General features: G+C 54.9%; 2 protein-coding genes across 3 annotated transcripts in view; one reads left to right on the top strand and one right to left on the bottom strand.

The window, feature by feature from the left end:
• The window catches only part of LOC142821523 (zinc finger protein RFP-like), a 219,526-nt gene extending 216,580 nt beyond the window's left edge, over positions 1-2,946 (bottom strand). Inside the window, exons 1-2 of one of the 2 annotated variants that reach the window (XM_075912688.1) lie at positions 2,671-2,946; positions 1,854-2,321 (exon numbers count right to left, since the gene is read on the bottom strand). In XM_075912688.1, the coding sequence (XP_075768803.1) occupies positions 1,854-2,321; positions 2,671-2,799 (597 nt within the window). In that variant the 5' untranslated portion in view covers positions 2,800-2,946. Of the gene's footprint in view, positions 1-1,853; positions 2,322-2,670 lie in introns of those variants that run through there. The other variant, XM_075912689.1, reaches the window with a different exon arrangement.
• Positions 1-14,609, top strand: part of LOC142821521 (uncharacterized) — a 414,847-nt gene that overhangs the window by 38,681 nt on the left and 361,557 nt on the right. The window contains 2 exon segments of the mRNA XM_075912685.1: positions 12,758-12,988; positions 13,296-13,318. Coding sequence (XP_075768800.1) covers positions 12,758-12,988; positions 13,296-13,318 — 254 coding nt within the window.

Raw genomic sequence — 14,609 nt, forward strand, 5'->3', positions numbered from 1 at the left:
CATGAGCCAGCCACCCGCTGCCACCCAACCCTCCGCCTCTTCCCGGGACCAGGCTGGCGGCTCCCAGGAGTCTGCCCGGGGCTGCAAAAGTGGGCGCCCGCCTGGTCTAGTGCGGAGATTGTGGACTTCATCCAGGTTTGGGGGGAGGCGTCCAACGTCCACGACCTCCGCACTAGGCACAGGAAAGTGGCCATCTAGGGCAGGACAGCTGCCAGCCTGGCCACCTAGGAACAGGTTTGCATGAAAATCAAGGTGGTCCAGTGAGACCCCCCGACCCTGAGCTTAGAACGTAAGAATGGCCGTACTGGGTCAGACCAAAGGTCCATCTAGCTCAGTACCCTGTCTGCCGACAGTGGCCAACACTAGGTACCCTGGAAGGGATGGACCCAAGACAATGACCAAGCCATTTGTCTCATACCATGCATCTCCAGCCTTCCACAAACAGAGGCCAGGGACACCATTTCTATCCCCTGGCTAATACCACTCCATGGACCTAATCTCCATGACTTTCTCTAACTTCTCTTTAAACTCTGTTATAGTTCTAGCCTGCAGCAAGGAGTTCCACAGGTTGACTATTTGATTTGTGAAGAAGAACTGTCTGTTATTAGTTTGAAGCCTGCTACCCATTCACTTCATTTGGTGTCCTCTAGGCCTTCTATTATAGGAACTAATGAAGAACTTTTCTTTATGCACCCTCTCCACACCACTCATGCTTTTATAGATCTCTATCATATCCCCCCCTCAGTCTTCTCTTTTCTAAGCTGAAAAGTCCCAGTCTTTTTAGCCTCTCTTCGTATGGGACCTGTTCCAAACCCCTGATCATTTTAGTTGCCCTTTTCTGAACCCTTTCCAAGGCCAAAATCTCTTTTCTGGGATGAGATCACATCTGTATTCCCCTCCTCCTTTTTTCCCTGGCTTCCCCTTTCCAGCTCCCTCCTCCCCTCTCCCACCCTCTCTCTTCCCCTCTCCCACCTCCTTTTCCCAGTCTCCCCCAGTTTTGTTAAATAAAGAGAGTTTCTATTTTTGACCACACGTGTCCTTTATTTTGTACATCAGGAAGGGGGGCTAGGGACGGGTAAGTGGAAGGATGTGAGGGAGGAATGGGGTATGAGCCCCCGATGAGGACTGGGGTGGCTCTGCGGGCTCCTCGGGATGGAAACTCTCCTGTAGCCCCCCGATTGACCCCCCCGGATGGCAGCCTGCGGCAAGTGCAGCCGGGCTGATGGCCGAGTGCTGTGATGGGCCGAGTGTGGGCACTCAGGGCACTTCAAGCCAGGACTGCATTGCTGTCCCTCATCGAGGTAGACAAGCAAGCGGGGAACCCTGAACTGTCTGTCCGGGGTGGGGTTCGGGTCCCTTGAAGCACAGCCCTCGGCTAGCCTGAGGAAGCAGCTCCATACTCTTAAGTCCTAATCTGATGCCCTGCCGGCACTGCTTCCGGCCAGCCTTAACTTTGGTTCAGGGTCCACTCAATGTGGACATACTAGTTTGAATTAGCAAAATGCTAATTCGAACTAGTTTTTAAATGCACTAGTTCGAATTAGCTTAGTTCAAATTAACTAATTCGAATTAAGTTAGTTCGAATTAGTGCTGTAGTGTAGACATACCCTGATTGTTAACACCGTCCCCTGTGCAAACACCCCCCCTGTCACCAGTGAGGGCTGGGTTTCAGGATACAGAGCCTCAGAGAAACATTTCCCACATCAGGTATCTTACGTAAGTTGCCACAAAGCCAGAACATTTACTTTTTACAGCATCTCTTGTAGGCTTTACAGAGCTGTGTCACAACTGTGCCTGGTAACTGTCAGTGACATAACACTGTAATTAAAACACACTGGACAGTAACTCTGTACCTTGTAGTCCTGGGCAGCTTCCTGTAAGGGCACCACCATGTGAGCCTGGGATCTGTCACACACCACACAGATGGGAGTTGGATCCTCTTCCCAGAACAGCTTCAGAGCCTCCTGGTGCTCCCCGCACACCCCGTCCCATCTTGCTCTCTTTGCTGCCTGGAAACTCAGCGGCTTGGCTAGTTCCACCACGTTTACCAGCTGCCGGTTGGGCCGGAGGGGTCCCTGCTGCTCAGTGTCTCTGCCCTGAGGGCTGAGGGGGGCCTGGCAGGAATTGTGCCCACACTCCAGAGTGACAGGGGCTGTGAAATCCTCCAGGCAGACGGGACGCGGCGCTTCCTCCCGGACACTTTCCACAGAGCTCTCTGCAGCCATGGCTGCCTCTGGGCCGGGGGACCGGGGCCGGGTCACTGTCCTGAGCTCGGCAATGGGGGGGGCAGGCTCGGGGGGGGGGGGTCTGAGGCACCAGCACTGAGAATACAAAAAAAATCAAAAATAAAAACCAAAAAAGTCCCCCAAAGCTTCGCTCACCTCCCCCCCGGCCCCTCAGCCCCCTGCCCCAGCCAGACCCTCCCCCCGGTCTCTGGGCCCCTCCCCACCCTGTGTTTAAATCCCCCCCCGCACACTCTGCAGCCCCCTCACAGCCCCGCTGTGCGCCCCGCAGACACCCCGAGCCCGGCAGGAGCATCAGGGAGCCCGAGGTGGGGGGGGGGGGCACGCGCGGGGTTGAGTGTTTGTGACGCGCCAATTCGCTCCCGCTGGGCTGCGGCCTCCCCCGCAGCGAGTAACGGCGCCAACGGCCCCTCCCAACGGCTCCCACCTCAGGGCGCGCGGCGCGTGACGCTGCTGCAGACCGCTGCGAGGTGGGCGGGGCCTGAGCACGGTCGGGAACGCGCTGAAAGCCCGGCCACGGGGTTCGGAATGGGGCGGGCCCGGTCAGACCGCGCATGCGCAGCGGGTCAGTGATTCCGATCAGAATCCAGCGCCCGGGCTTAGCTCAGACCGAGAGATGCCTGGCCACGCCCCCAGGCCCCCGGGCAGATGCTGCTTCCGCTGCTGGGCGCCGGGCCGGGGCGATGCGCTGCCCTTTCCCACGGGTCCGATCTCCCCCGAGTCCCACGAGCCCCCTCGCAGCCTGACACCCGGCAGCGCCCCCCTCCCCCGCCGCGGTGCAACCCCTGCCCCTCCCCCCGCCCCTCCACTGTCTCTGCATCCCGGCGCCCCCAGCGCTCCCCGTGCAGCCACTGGCCGCAGCTGGTGCCCAACGGACCCCGCCCCCCACTGTGACGTTTCTTGCTCCGCCCCTTGCTCTCGCTCCGATTGACAGGGGTTCCCCGGGCTGTCACGCCCCAGTGACGCACAATTGCCCGCCCCCCCCCCCGTGGCCTCATCATCAGTGACATGAATTGCCCCGCCCCTTGCTCTGACGAGGATTCCTCTGGCCCCGCTCTCAGGCCGGGAGTGACGGGGCCGCCCAGAGACTCTGAGGGCGGGGCCGGGACTTGAAAGTGGGCGTGGCCGGGGCTCCACGAACCAATGAGAGCGCGGAGCCCAGTGACGCGCCTGCTGCCGCCTCCCCCCTCCGGCCGAGACACGGACCCGCCTCTCGGGCCACTGGGGCGGGAGCGCGCGGACTCGGCCGGGCTCGGGCCCCAGAACGTGTCACCTGCTGGGGGGGGCCGGGTCCTCGCCCTGGGCAGGCAGCTCCCGCCCCCCTCCCCCCCCCCCCGCCTCTTGGCTCTGTTTGCAGGACGCTGGGAACGGGCCGCAGGGGCGGGTCACTGGGGATCCCTGTTCTGTTCCCTCCCCCTGGGGCACCCGCACTGGGCACCGGGCAGACAGGACACGGGGCTGGGGGGGCCTTTGTCTGACCCGCTGTATAGGCATAAAGTGCTACTCTCCGTTTTTCCTCCCGTTGCAGTTTCTGTCCTGCATACGTGGAATTCGTTGCTACTGCTCAGGACTTGCTACATTTTGCTCCTGGTCCATGGGTTGCAAATTCAGAGGGACTGGGGATTCTGGTCGAAAACACTCACAATTCACTTCTTGTACCGCATCTTTCCCCACCCCCTACAGTTTGAGGCTGGGCTCCCCTATGCACTAACCTGCCAGTCGAGATGGAGGAGGGTTGGGCTTGGAGCGGAGAGGCAGGGAGGAGGCTCCAGGTGCCGGTGGCAGGCAGAGTAGGAGCACGTGAGCTCAGGGATTACGGGGGAGGGGGGGGGCAGAATGGGAATAAATTGGTACCTCCATAGCATGGTGCCCAGGGGCAACTGACCCCTCCAGCCTCCTCGTTACACCACTGCCCCTTCACGTGCAGATCTATCCTCTTATGCATGTGCAAGATCTGTGAGAGCCAACCCATGAATCTGCAGTTAGTGTCTGTGGCGCCTGCTTCTAGGTGGTGTCTCAATGCTGCCACAGTCACCTCCAAAGAGGGGGCTTCCCAAAGCAGGCCCTTGCTGCTGACCCCCAAGGCATCCACAGGTCCAGTCTCCTTTCAATGGGCCCACTTCCCAGGGCTCATTGATCCTGGATCTGGCTTCCATCCCTCTCCAACCTTTGCAACTGCCCAGAGGTGCTCACCTTCAGCCTTATCCACTCCCACCTCATTCACTCCACAGGGACAGTCTCTGCCTCTGTCCTAGGGACTATTCTACCAAGACGTAATACAATGTTTCCATGTAAAAGGATTCAATACAAAGCTAAAAACTTCAATGAGAAAATGATTAATACAGAGACGTGTCTACATCTGCTGCAGGGAGACACCTCTGCCTGCCTCCAGCCATCTTCCCCAGAGTCTACAGCCCCATTGCAAAGCAGGGGAGGGGAAGAAAAGAGGCTGAGGCCCATCCAACAGGACTGAAGCAGTCATGATCAAACCATGCCAGGGAGCCATTCTCTGGTCCATTGCTGGTGCTGTGTTGCTTCAGGCATGCTGAAAAGCAGTCACCTCTAGGGTGGGCTGGACAGCTGTTTAACACCTGCAGTCTCAGGGCAGGCAGGGGGCAGTGCAGGCTGCCTTCCTGCAGGGCCCCCATCAGAACTACTGAGCCCTCCTGGCTTAGGAAAATAATAAATGGGAGGATTGGAAATTAACCGCCCAGTCTCACGTCCCCTAGGCCGGGAATGAGCCATCTACATTAGGCCCCAGCTGGAGTATCATGTCCAGTTCTGGGTGCCACATTTCAGGAAACGTGGAGAAACTGGAGAAAGTCCAGAGAAGATCAACACAAATGATGAAAGGTCTAGAGAACATGAGATATGAGGCAAGGCTGAAGGAATTGGCCTTGTTTACCTGGGAAAAAAGAAGACCGAAAAGGGACATGCGAGCAGCTTTCAAGTATATATGGGTATGTCTACACTAGCCCCCTAGTTCGAACTAGGGAGGCTCATGTAGGCATTCGAAGTTGCAAATGAAGCCCAGGATTTAAATATCCCGGGCTTTATTTGCATCTTCCCGGGTGCCGCCATTTTTAAATGTCCCTTAGTCCGAACTCCGTGCCTGCGGCTACACGCAGCACGAAGTAGGTAGTTCGAATTAGGATCTCTAATTTGAACTACCGTTACTCCTCGTGGAATGAGGTGTACCGTTAGTTCGAATTAGAGATTCTAATTCGAACTACCTAGTCCTTGCCGCGTGTAGCCACGGGCACGGAGTTTGGACTAAGAGACATTTAAAAGTGGCGGCGCCCAGGAAGATGCCAATGAAGTCCGGGATATTTAAATCCTGGGCTTCATTTGCAAACTTTGAATGCCTACATTAGCCTCCCTAGTTCGAACTAGGGGACTAGTGTACACATATTCTTAAAGAGTATCATAAGGAGGAGGAAGAAATGTTGTTCTCCTTGGCCTCTGAGATTAGGATGAGAAGCAATGGGCTTAATTGCAGCAAGGGAGGTTTAGGTTGGACTTTAGGAAAAACTTCCTGCCTGTCAGGGTGGTTAAACACTGGAGTAAATTGCCTAGGGAGATTGTGGAATCTCCATTACTGGACATATTTAAAACCTCGTTAGACAGACACCTGTCAGGGATGAGCTAGGGCAACTCAACTTTGGAAGCCGCAGGGGCCACACTGATACTTACAGAACGTGCTGACAGCTTCAACACAAGTGTGGTTGAATATGCAAGCAAATATATACAAATAGCTTCTCTCACACGGACAGGCATGAATGCAAAGATTAAGTCAAGACTACACAACATACAGGCTCCATTTAAGTCAGTTCAACTGATATTAATAACATGTAATATTTACCTAATTTCTACCCATGTGACAGCACTTTTCATGAGCAATGACAGTCCAAGAATTTAACTACTAAAATGCATCTCAAGAGAAGATCATTACACTGACAACTTTTTTGTTTTGGCTCCCACTCGCTGGCTACATGTTGATCCCCACAGAAACCCAAACTGCACCACAGGGCACAAACAAACTGGCCGTGGACAGAATGCAGCCCACGGGCCTTGTGTTGAGCGGCCCTGGGTGCTTGGTCCAGCCGTGAGGGCAGAGGACTGGACTCAATGACCTCTCGAGGTCGCTTCCAGCTGTAATGTTCTTTGATTCTATACTGCCCGCATGGGGTTAGATGGGGGCTGGTGCCCCCTAGAAGGGACGGATCTCCAGAGCCCATCCATTCCTCCGTGAGCCAGCCTCTGCCCCCTGCCCTGGGACTGAACTGGAACCAGTGCCTCCTAGAGAGGCCCAGTGAGATTTTGGTGCTAGGGCCCTCAAGTGGATCCCTTGCACTTGGGGTCAGGTCAGGCCCTGGTTTCTCCCACACTGTGGGGACCCAGGGGCCAGGCCCTGTGGTGCCTCTAGGCTGGTGTTGCAGTGTGAGGGGAGTGAATTGGCTAGTTCTGAAGCATTCCCCCCATAGGCCTCAGCAAGCCTGGGGGCAGGGCTGAGCAGATGGGAGAAGCGGGGGCAGGAGGTGGCTGCCGGATATCCATCTCTGCCCTTCGCTATCTCCTTTGAGCAGGGGTGGCTTGATCGAAGCACAAGCTAGACAGGGCGTGATTGCTGAAGCCCCCCCACTCTGCGGTTGTTCCCCACATGAATCAGATTGCAGCGAGCCAGGTTATACTGGTCTGTGCTGCACTCACCTCTTTGCGACCCATGTAGACAGCCCCTGAACCACTGGAAACTGAGCTTCTAGTCCAGCCTGGTGTGTGACCTCAGGCATGCCTCGTGGGATGAGGTTTACCGGGAAGGTCGACAAAGGGCTTTCATGTCGGCAGGGGAGCATCTAGACTGCCCCGATCTGCCGACAAACAGCTGATCATCAGCTGGTTGGCAGAGCGCGGCAGCCATTTAAATTTAAATGAAGCTGAGATTATTTAAATCGCGGCTTCATTTCCCTCTGCCGATCAGCCTCATCTACATGGCTCCGTCAATGGAGCCATGTAGTTTAGACACACTTGAGTGTTACCAATAGGCGGAGCAAGGGCTGGCAAGGATAAGTCTTGCCTTGGTCACGTGAGCTTGGTACCATTCCAGTGGGCGGATGGTGCCATCAGTTGCTTGATAGCGTTTTGTGTCTGGATGCAATCAAGTGAGGCAGTCCAGTGCCAGGCGGGTGAGTGGCTGGAAGTCAGTGGGCAGGGAACTGTGTGCCAGGCGGCAGGTCACTGGCAAATTCAGCGTACGGGGACGGGTCTCCCCACGCCTCCACTCCCAGCACTTGCGGGCAGAGTTCACAAATGACAAAGCTCTTCTCGCTTCCCCACCAGCCAAGCCATCACTTTACTCTGGGTCTTTAACATGTGCTGTCCCTTGCCTTGGCTGGGCACTGCTGCACAAAATGTGAGGTTGAGGGGCACAAGCACTCAGACCCGTCATCCCCCACCCTGCTGTTCTTGCCCCAAGGCCCCCCACACACTGCCCACCCACTAAAAATGCTCCTGAGCTACCTCTTCCTCTCTAGATCCACCCCCCACTTGTGCTCTCCCCCTGCCATTGCCTGCCCTGATATGCCTCTGACCCCCCACCTCCTGCTCCATGCCCTTGGCCCTGGCCTGCCTGACCAGGGGCTGCCACTGGAGACTGGCAGGTTTTCTACCAGCTGATGCCAGAGCCAGGCACCCCAAGCACCTCCCACAACCAAATCCCTCTCCCTCAGAGACAGGCAAACCCAGAGCCCCCCCACCCCCACCAACCAAATCCCCTTCCTTCAGAGACAAGCAACCCCAGAGCCCTCCACTAAATCTCCCTCCTTCAGAGCTAAGCAACCCAGCGCCTCCTCCCCAGCCAAATCCCCCTTTGCTATGCCTCTGCTGTAGGATTAAAAACTCCTAATTACAAATCAAAGTACAAAAATCATAGCAAGACACAGAACTGTAATTCCTAAAACCAATAACAACTACTTACTTAACATTTTTGGGTGATCATTAGCTATTAAAATAAAAAATAAACAGCACATGCATTGCAAAGTGATAATACAGATAAAGGACAATGTGTTTGGAGTAATGGAAATAACATTTGTAAAGGTGCAAAACTATAATTAAAATGGTTTACAAGAAGCGAGCGCAATTCAGGGAATCACATCAGCAGATAAAAACCAGATTGGGAACTGTTATGAGACTTCACGTAGATATACGGTGATAAGAGACTCTTTTAAATTCTCAAAATGTGTGACAGAGTTTGAGGGAACGTAGGTAAGGGTATGTCTACAGTACAAAGTTAATTCGAACTAACAGCCGTTCATTGGAATTAACTTTCATAGATGCCACACATACAAACAGCTAGTTTGAACTTAATTTGAACTAGTGGAGCGCTTAATTCCAACTAGGTAAACCTCATTATACGAAGACTAACGCCTAGTTCAAATTAAGTCGTTCGAATTAAGGGCTGTGTAGTCAGACTACCCTAAGCATTGACGTCTAGGAATTGGGAGGCCTGTGCCTTTAAGAACTCAAGCCCAGGAGCCCGCCCCCTGCTGGGGGCTGACATGCAGCGTCCAGGGAAGCGAAAGAAAAACCCTTTGCACCCCGGTATTTACAGGTGGCTCGTACAGCGGGGTAACTGCCCCCCTCCCCCTCCCGAAACGGGGGTTTTGTCCACAAAAAGGGTCTGGTGGTGTCAGCCCCCCCCCGATTTTCCCCTCTAGCCCCTCTTCTGACGCTACCTACAGGAGCTTGATCCCTCCAGCCGGTAAATTTCTGCCCCCTGCTCAGACCACGACACCCCCCCCCCCGCTGCAATTCGCCCCCAATAACCGTTTTAAACCCCTCCCAGGAGGAGGCAGCAAATCCGAGGGGGCAGCGGGGGCAGCGGCTACAGCGAGGGCTGCTGAGTTTGCTCAGTTCGCTGCGCATGCTCAGTGCACCCAAAGTCGCATCTGGAGAAGTTTTGCTCGCTGCACCGGCCCGGGCCCGGGAGGCGGAAGTAGCCCGGTGATTCCCCCCCCCCTCCGAGGGGGCGTGACCAGGCAGCTCCCGGTCGGAGCTAAGACCTGCGGCAGGGGTCGGATCGGTTTCACGGACCTGCTGCGCATGCGCGGTGTGACGGCGCCACCCCCCCATTCGGCTTCGCCGCTGTCACTCCCGGCCCCGCTCAGGCCCCGCCGCTAAGGGGAAGGTAGCGGAGCTCGTTGCGGTTGCTGCGCATGCGCCGCGCTCCCTGGGCTGGGAGCCGTTGGGGCCGTTACTCGCTCGGGGAGGGGCCGTGACCCGCCGTCCTGCGCTGCGGGTGAGTCCGGCGCTGGGGCTCGGGGCCTCGCGCTGCCCCCCCCCCCCCCCCGCCTCTGCGGTCGCGTCACAAACATTCAGCCCGCGCGTGTTGTTCCCCCTTCGGGCTGTTGGCGCCTCCTGATGCGGGGGGGGGGGGGGGGGGGGGTTGAACAGGGTGAGGAGGGGCCCTGGCCTGAGGGGCGCAGAGACGGGGGGGGGGGGGGTTGAACACAGGGTGAGGAGGGGCCCTGTCATGAGGGGCGCAGAGACGGGGGGGGGGGGGGGCTGAGGGGCCCAGGGGAGGCCCTGGCGGGTGAGCGAAGCTTTGGGGGATTTTTTCTGGTTTTAAATTTTGATTTTTTTTGTGTCCTCAGTGCTGGTGCCTCAGACCCCCCCCCCCGGACCTGCCCCCCCACTGCTGAGCTCCAGGAAGTGACACGGCCCCGTCCCCGTCCCCAGCCCAGAGGCAGCCATGGCTGCAGAGAGCCCCGTGGAAAGTGTCCGGGAGGAAGCGCCGCGTCCCGTCTGTCTGGAGGATTTCACAGCCCCTGTCACTCTGGAGTGTGGGCACAATTTCTGCCAGGCCCCCCTCAGCCCTCAGGGCAGAGACACTGAGCAGCAGGGACCCCTCCGGCCCAACCGGCAGCTGGCAAACGTGGTGGAACTAGCCAAGCCGCTGAGTTTCCAGGCAGCACAGAGAGCAAGATGGGACGGGGTGTGTGGGGAGCACCAGGAGGCTCCAAAGCTGTTCTGCAAAGAGGAGCAAGCTCCCATCTGTGTGGTGTGTGACAGATCCCCAACTCACGCGGTGCCCATACAGGAAGCTGCTCAGGAGTACAAGGTACAAAGTTGCTGTCCAGTGTGATGGGAAATAACGTTGGGTTTTAATTACAGGCTAATTTCACTGACTGTTACTGGGCACAGGTGTGACATGGCTCCTTAAAGCCTTCATGGTACAAGAGATGCTGTAAAAAGTAAATGCTCTGGCTTTGTGGCAACTTATGTCAAATACCTGATGTGGGAAATGTTTCTCTGAGGCTCTAAATCCTGAAACCCAGCCCACACTGGTGACAGGAGGGGTACTTGTACAAGGTAAAGTGTTAACAATCAGAGCAGTTTAGATTGCAGGAGCTACAGGCCACTCGGTCAGTGAACTGCCTTGGAACTAGAGAAGAGGAGGTTACAAGCTATTACTGATTGGATGAACAGGAACAATAATCTGTCATTTGCCTTATAGATCCATAATGGAATCTGGGCCCTGCACAATAACCAGCAAGGGAAAGTCCCTGCTCTGAGCAGGTGTCAGTCCAGTTAGACAAACTGTGGGAAAGGAAGGTGGGGCAGCAAGTTGCTCATAGTCACCAAACACATCAGGGATAGGGTTCGGTCCTGAACCCTTGTTCAACTGTTAGACTGCACTGCTCCCTGTCCCTCAGCATCACTGAACAGTGATGAAGTGTGGCCCTTTAAGAGAGAAAGATGCCTTGATAAAACCTTAGGCCCAGCAGGGAGAAGAGGTTTCCCACTGGGATGCTGAACTTCTGGGGGTTAAACTCCGATGCATGAACTGGCAGTAGATGAGGTTGCTGGGCTGGATGCGGTGTGGGGCCCATAGCAGGGCTTTAGGAAGTGCAGGTCCATGCCAAATACAACTAGGATTCAGTTGGATTGTAGCAAGAGTTCAAACTGGTTAACTGCTAATGTTTATCAGTGCCAGTTACTGGTTAAACTTCCCACTGCCCCAGCAGTACCCGCTTGCCTCTGGCAACTAACATCAGTCTGCAGCTGCTTGGAGTTCCCATTGGCCAGCAGCAGTTCTTGTGGTCACCCTGGCAGACCTCACGAGAGATCCCTGGACTCAGGAGAGCCCATTTCTTCTACCAGCTCTGCCTGGCAGCAGGTTAAAAAATACTGTCACTTGTAAAATTGTAATCCGTTACATCAGGGGTTCTCAAACCTTGTGATACCATGACCCACTAAAAAAAAAGTTGGGGGGGTGGGAGCCAAAGTTGTTAAGCAAAAATTGCACCAGTTTGTGACTGCACCCACCCCTCCCCTGAGCCAAGCCCCCGCAACACCCTCCCATCCCAGTACACTCCCTCCTCCCCCTGAGGCAGGTATCCTCAGTGTCTGGAGCTGCGCTCCAATCAAATCTCCCCCCCTCCCCTCGTAGAGCCAGGCATGGAGAAAGAATCTTACTTTTAAAAGCGTCTGCTTCTGCCGCTGGCCCGCTGCCTCAGCTAGCAGCTTGCAGGGAAAGCATCATGTGGCAAGCTGCTGGTCTCTGCTGGTCAGGTGCTACCCAGCCCAGCACCAGGCAACTGCCCCCTTCTCCTCCTCCTCATCTTCACTAGATTCTGTGGTACTCCTCACTCCCCCTCCAGATGTGGCAGGGGAAAATTGACTGGGCAGTGTGTGGAGATGCCGGGAAGACACAAATGGAAAAAAAAACAACCAACCAACCAAACAAAAAAAAAAAAATCGGATCCAGCTGCGACTCCCCCCGTAAGTTGGTCGCGACCCACAGTTTGAGAAACGCTGGGTTACATGAGTGTTGTTAACCATCTGCATCCTTGTGCCACCACCCTTGCAGGTGTCCTGCTGCATCCGCAGTCTCCTCCTATGTCTCTTTCTATGGACAAAGCCACGTTCAGGGCTGAGTCCCTGCTGGATGAGCAGAGCTTCACAAAATTGGGACTCTCTTAAAGGCAGACAAAGGGGCTCCCAACATCTGATGGGGTTTGCCCTCATGCTGATTTCTATTTCTTCAGGAAAAATTGGAGGCCCATTTGAAAACTGAGGGAGGAGAGAGAAAAGCTACTGAGAAGGAAAACAACAGCAGAAGGGAAAAGCCAGGCCCTGAGCATCCGTGTCAGTGCATGAGTTAATGTCCAACCATTGTGGTTTTCCCAGACATGCTCCCCAAGTGAGCTGAATGTCCCCTTGAAGGACTGTCTGCTCACTTGGTTCATTAACATGTTTGCTTCTTTTTCCTCCGTGGGTATCTCTATCAGGCTGGTGCTGAGTCCTGCCTCCTGCTGCTCTGGTTCTGAATGGGAACATCCCTTTCAGAGGGACACGGGCCAAAAGAGATGCCTCTAGCTAGTAATCACATTTGACTCTACTTTGTTACAAATTGTAGGGTTTTCCAATAAATTCTTCCTGCTGCGCACTCCCCCGTGAAAGGGCTCTGGGCTCCATTCATGCCCCTGACCAGCCCTTTCCCTGTTTTCATACAGAAATGGACCCAAGCCGAGAGGCAGATGATTGTGGCCGAGTTTCAGCAGCTGCGGCAGTTCCTGGAGGAACAAGAACAACTCCTGCTGGCCCAGCTGGAGAAGCTGGACGAGGAGGTTTGGAGGTTCCAGACTGACGCTGTCAGGAAACTCTCTGTGCAGACTTCCTGTCTCAGTGAGTTGATCGGTGAGCTGGAGGGGAAGTGTCAGAAGCCAGCAAGTGAAGTCCTGCAGGTGAGACTGAGGGACAAACATCCCAGCTCCTCATGTAGGGAAGGGAGGCTCCTGAATCACAAGTGCTGGAGCCCAGCTGTCCAGATCTCAGTGTAACACCTTGTGCATTGCTGCCATGCGAATGACTCTTGTGCTTTGTAGAGTTACAGGCACAGATCTATTAGAGATGTCAAAGCCCCATTTGCTCAGGGGATCCATGTTCCTGGGACCAGGGCAGGGCCTCTCTTCCCAGATCTGTAAATCCCTTCCCTAAGATCCCCTGTGTGTCCAGTGGGGCTGAGATTCTTTTTTGTGTCTTCTTTTCTAGGACATCAGAAGCACCCTGAGCAGGTATGTGGCTCTCATTCCCCTCACACTTCATGGAGCAGGGAAAGGGCTTGGAGCAGATGTTAGCACCACATCTCTCCAGAGCTCTACAGCCAGATGTTAGACATGAATATCTCGGACTCATTTAATTCTGAGGGTCTCATCCTCGCACTTTAGACTCTGGAATTCCCCATTCAGGGCAGAGTCTGACCTCAAGTGTTTCCTAGAGCTCTCACCTCCCTGGGGACTGGCTGCCTCAGGACTGTGGGGTGGCACATGGGCCTGTCACTGCTGTGCACTGGGCACATTCAGCCCAGGGCAGCAGGGACTAAGAGTCTGTCCCTCCAGAGGGCTGTTTGGAGACCTGTGTGGAAGGAGCTGGGGAGAGGGGAGCTGGTGTCTCAGTCTAATCCCTATTGGACAGATTCCTTCAGCCCTTCACATGGGAACCTCCTGTCCCTTAGTGTCTGGAGGCCAAGGAGTGAGTTGGCCATGGAGACTCTATTCCCCTTTACTCCCCCAGCCAGTCTCCCCCGGGCTGGAAGTGAAGAACAGAAATGGGACCTTTGAGGGGAAGCTTTCATGGCCATGGGATATGTTGTCCCTGTTCTCAGGCTGGGAGAATTGGAGGAATTCTAACTCCAGGCCTGTTAGAGCTGAGACTTACTAGCCAGAACTTACCAGCAGTAAACAACATACAATCACATTGAATTGTTTCTGTCCAGGTGCGAGATGGGGCAATTCCAGCTGCTGGAAGAGATTTCCCCTGAACTAGAAGAAGAAGTCAGAGGTTTCTCACAGAAAACGATTGCTCTGTCGGAGACTCTGAGGCAGTTCAAAGGTACCTGGAAGGGATGGATGAGGGGAAAGCAGTTCAAGTATCTGAGACTATTGAATCTGGCCTCTGAAGCCAACCTCCCCCTGCCTCAATTCACACACAGAGAATGACGGCCCCATCACTCTGCTGTCCTTAGAGGCACTGAGCGAACAGACCCAACTGCTTGCCAGGGGTTTGCAAACTCTGAACCTCCCATTCTGAGATCAAAATGGCTAAAGTTACTGTGATGGCCACGTGTCTCACCACCACAGCTCCAGGTTATGATAAGAAGCAATAAGTCTGTAGGGAATAATTCCGGACATATTGGGTGCAGGTGAAAAAAAGCAGAGGATTTATTGTACATCAGCGCTGGTAGAGTACCACCTAAGGGTTAACCTGGTTAGCACTAACTTAATCAAAATATGCATTAGATTATATAGGCAGCAGATGGACAGAGGGGAAGTGATTTGATACGTCTAGTGGCAGAAACATAATGAG

The sequence above is a fragment of the Pelodiscus sinensis genome, chromosome 31, assembly GCF_049634645.1.
Source record: "Pelodiscus sinensis isolate JC-2024 chromosome 31, ASM4963464v1, whole genome shotgun sequence".
Lineage (NCBI taxonomy): Eukaryota > Metazoa > Chordata > Testudines > Trionychidae > Pelodiscus > Pelodiscus sinensis.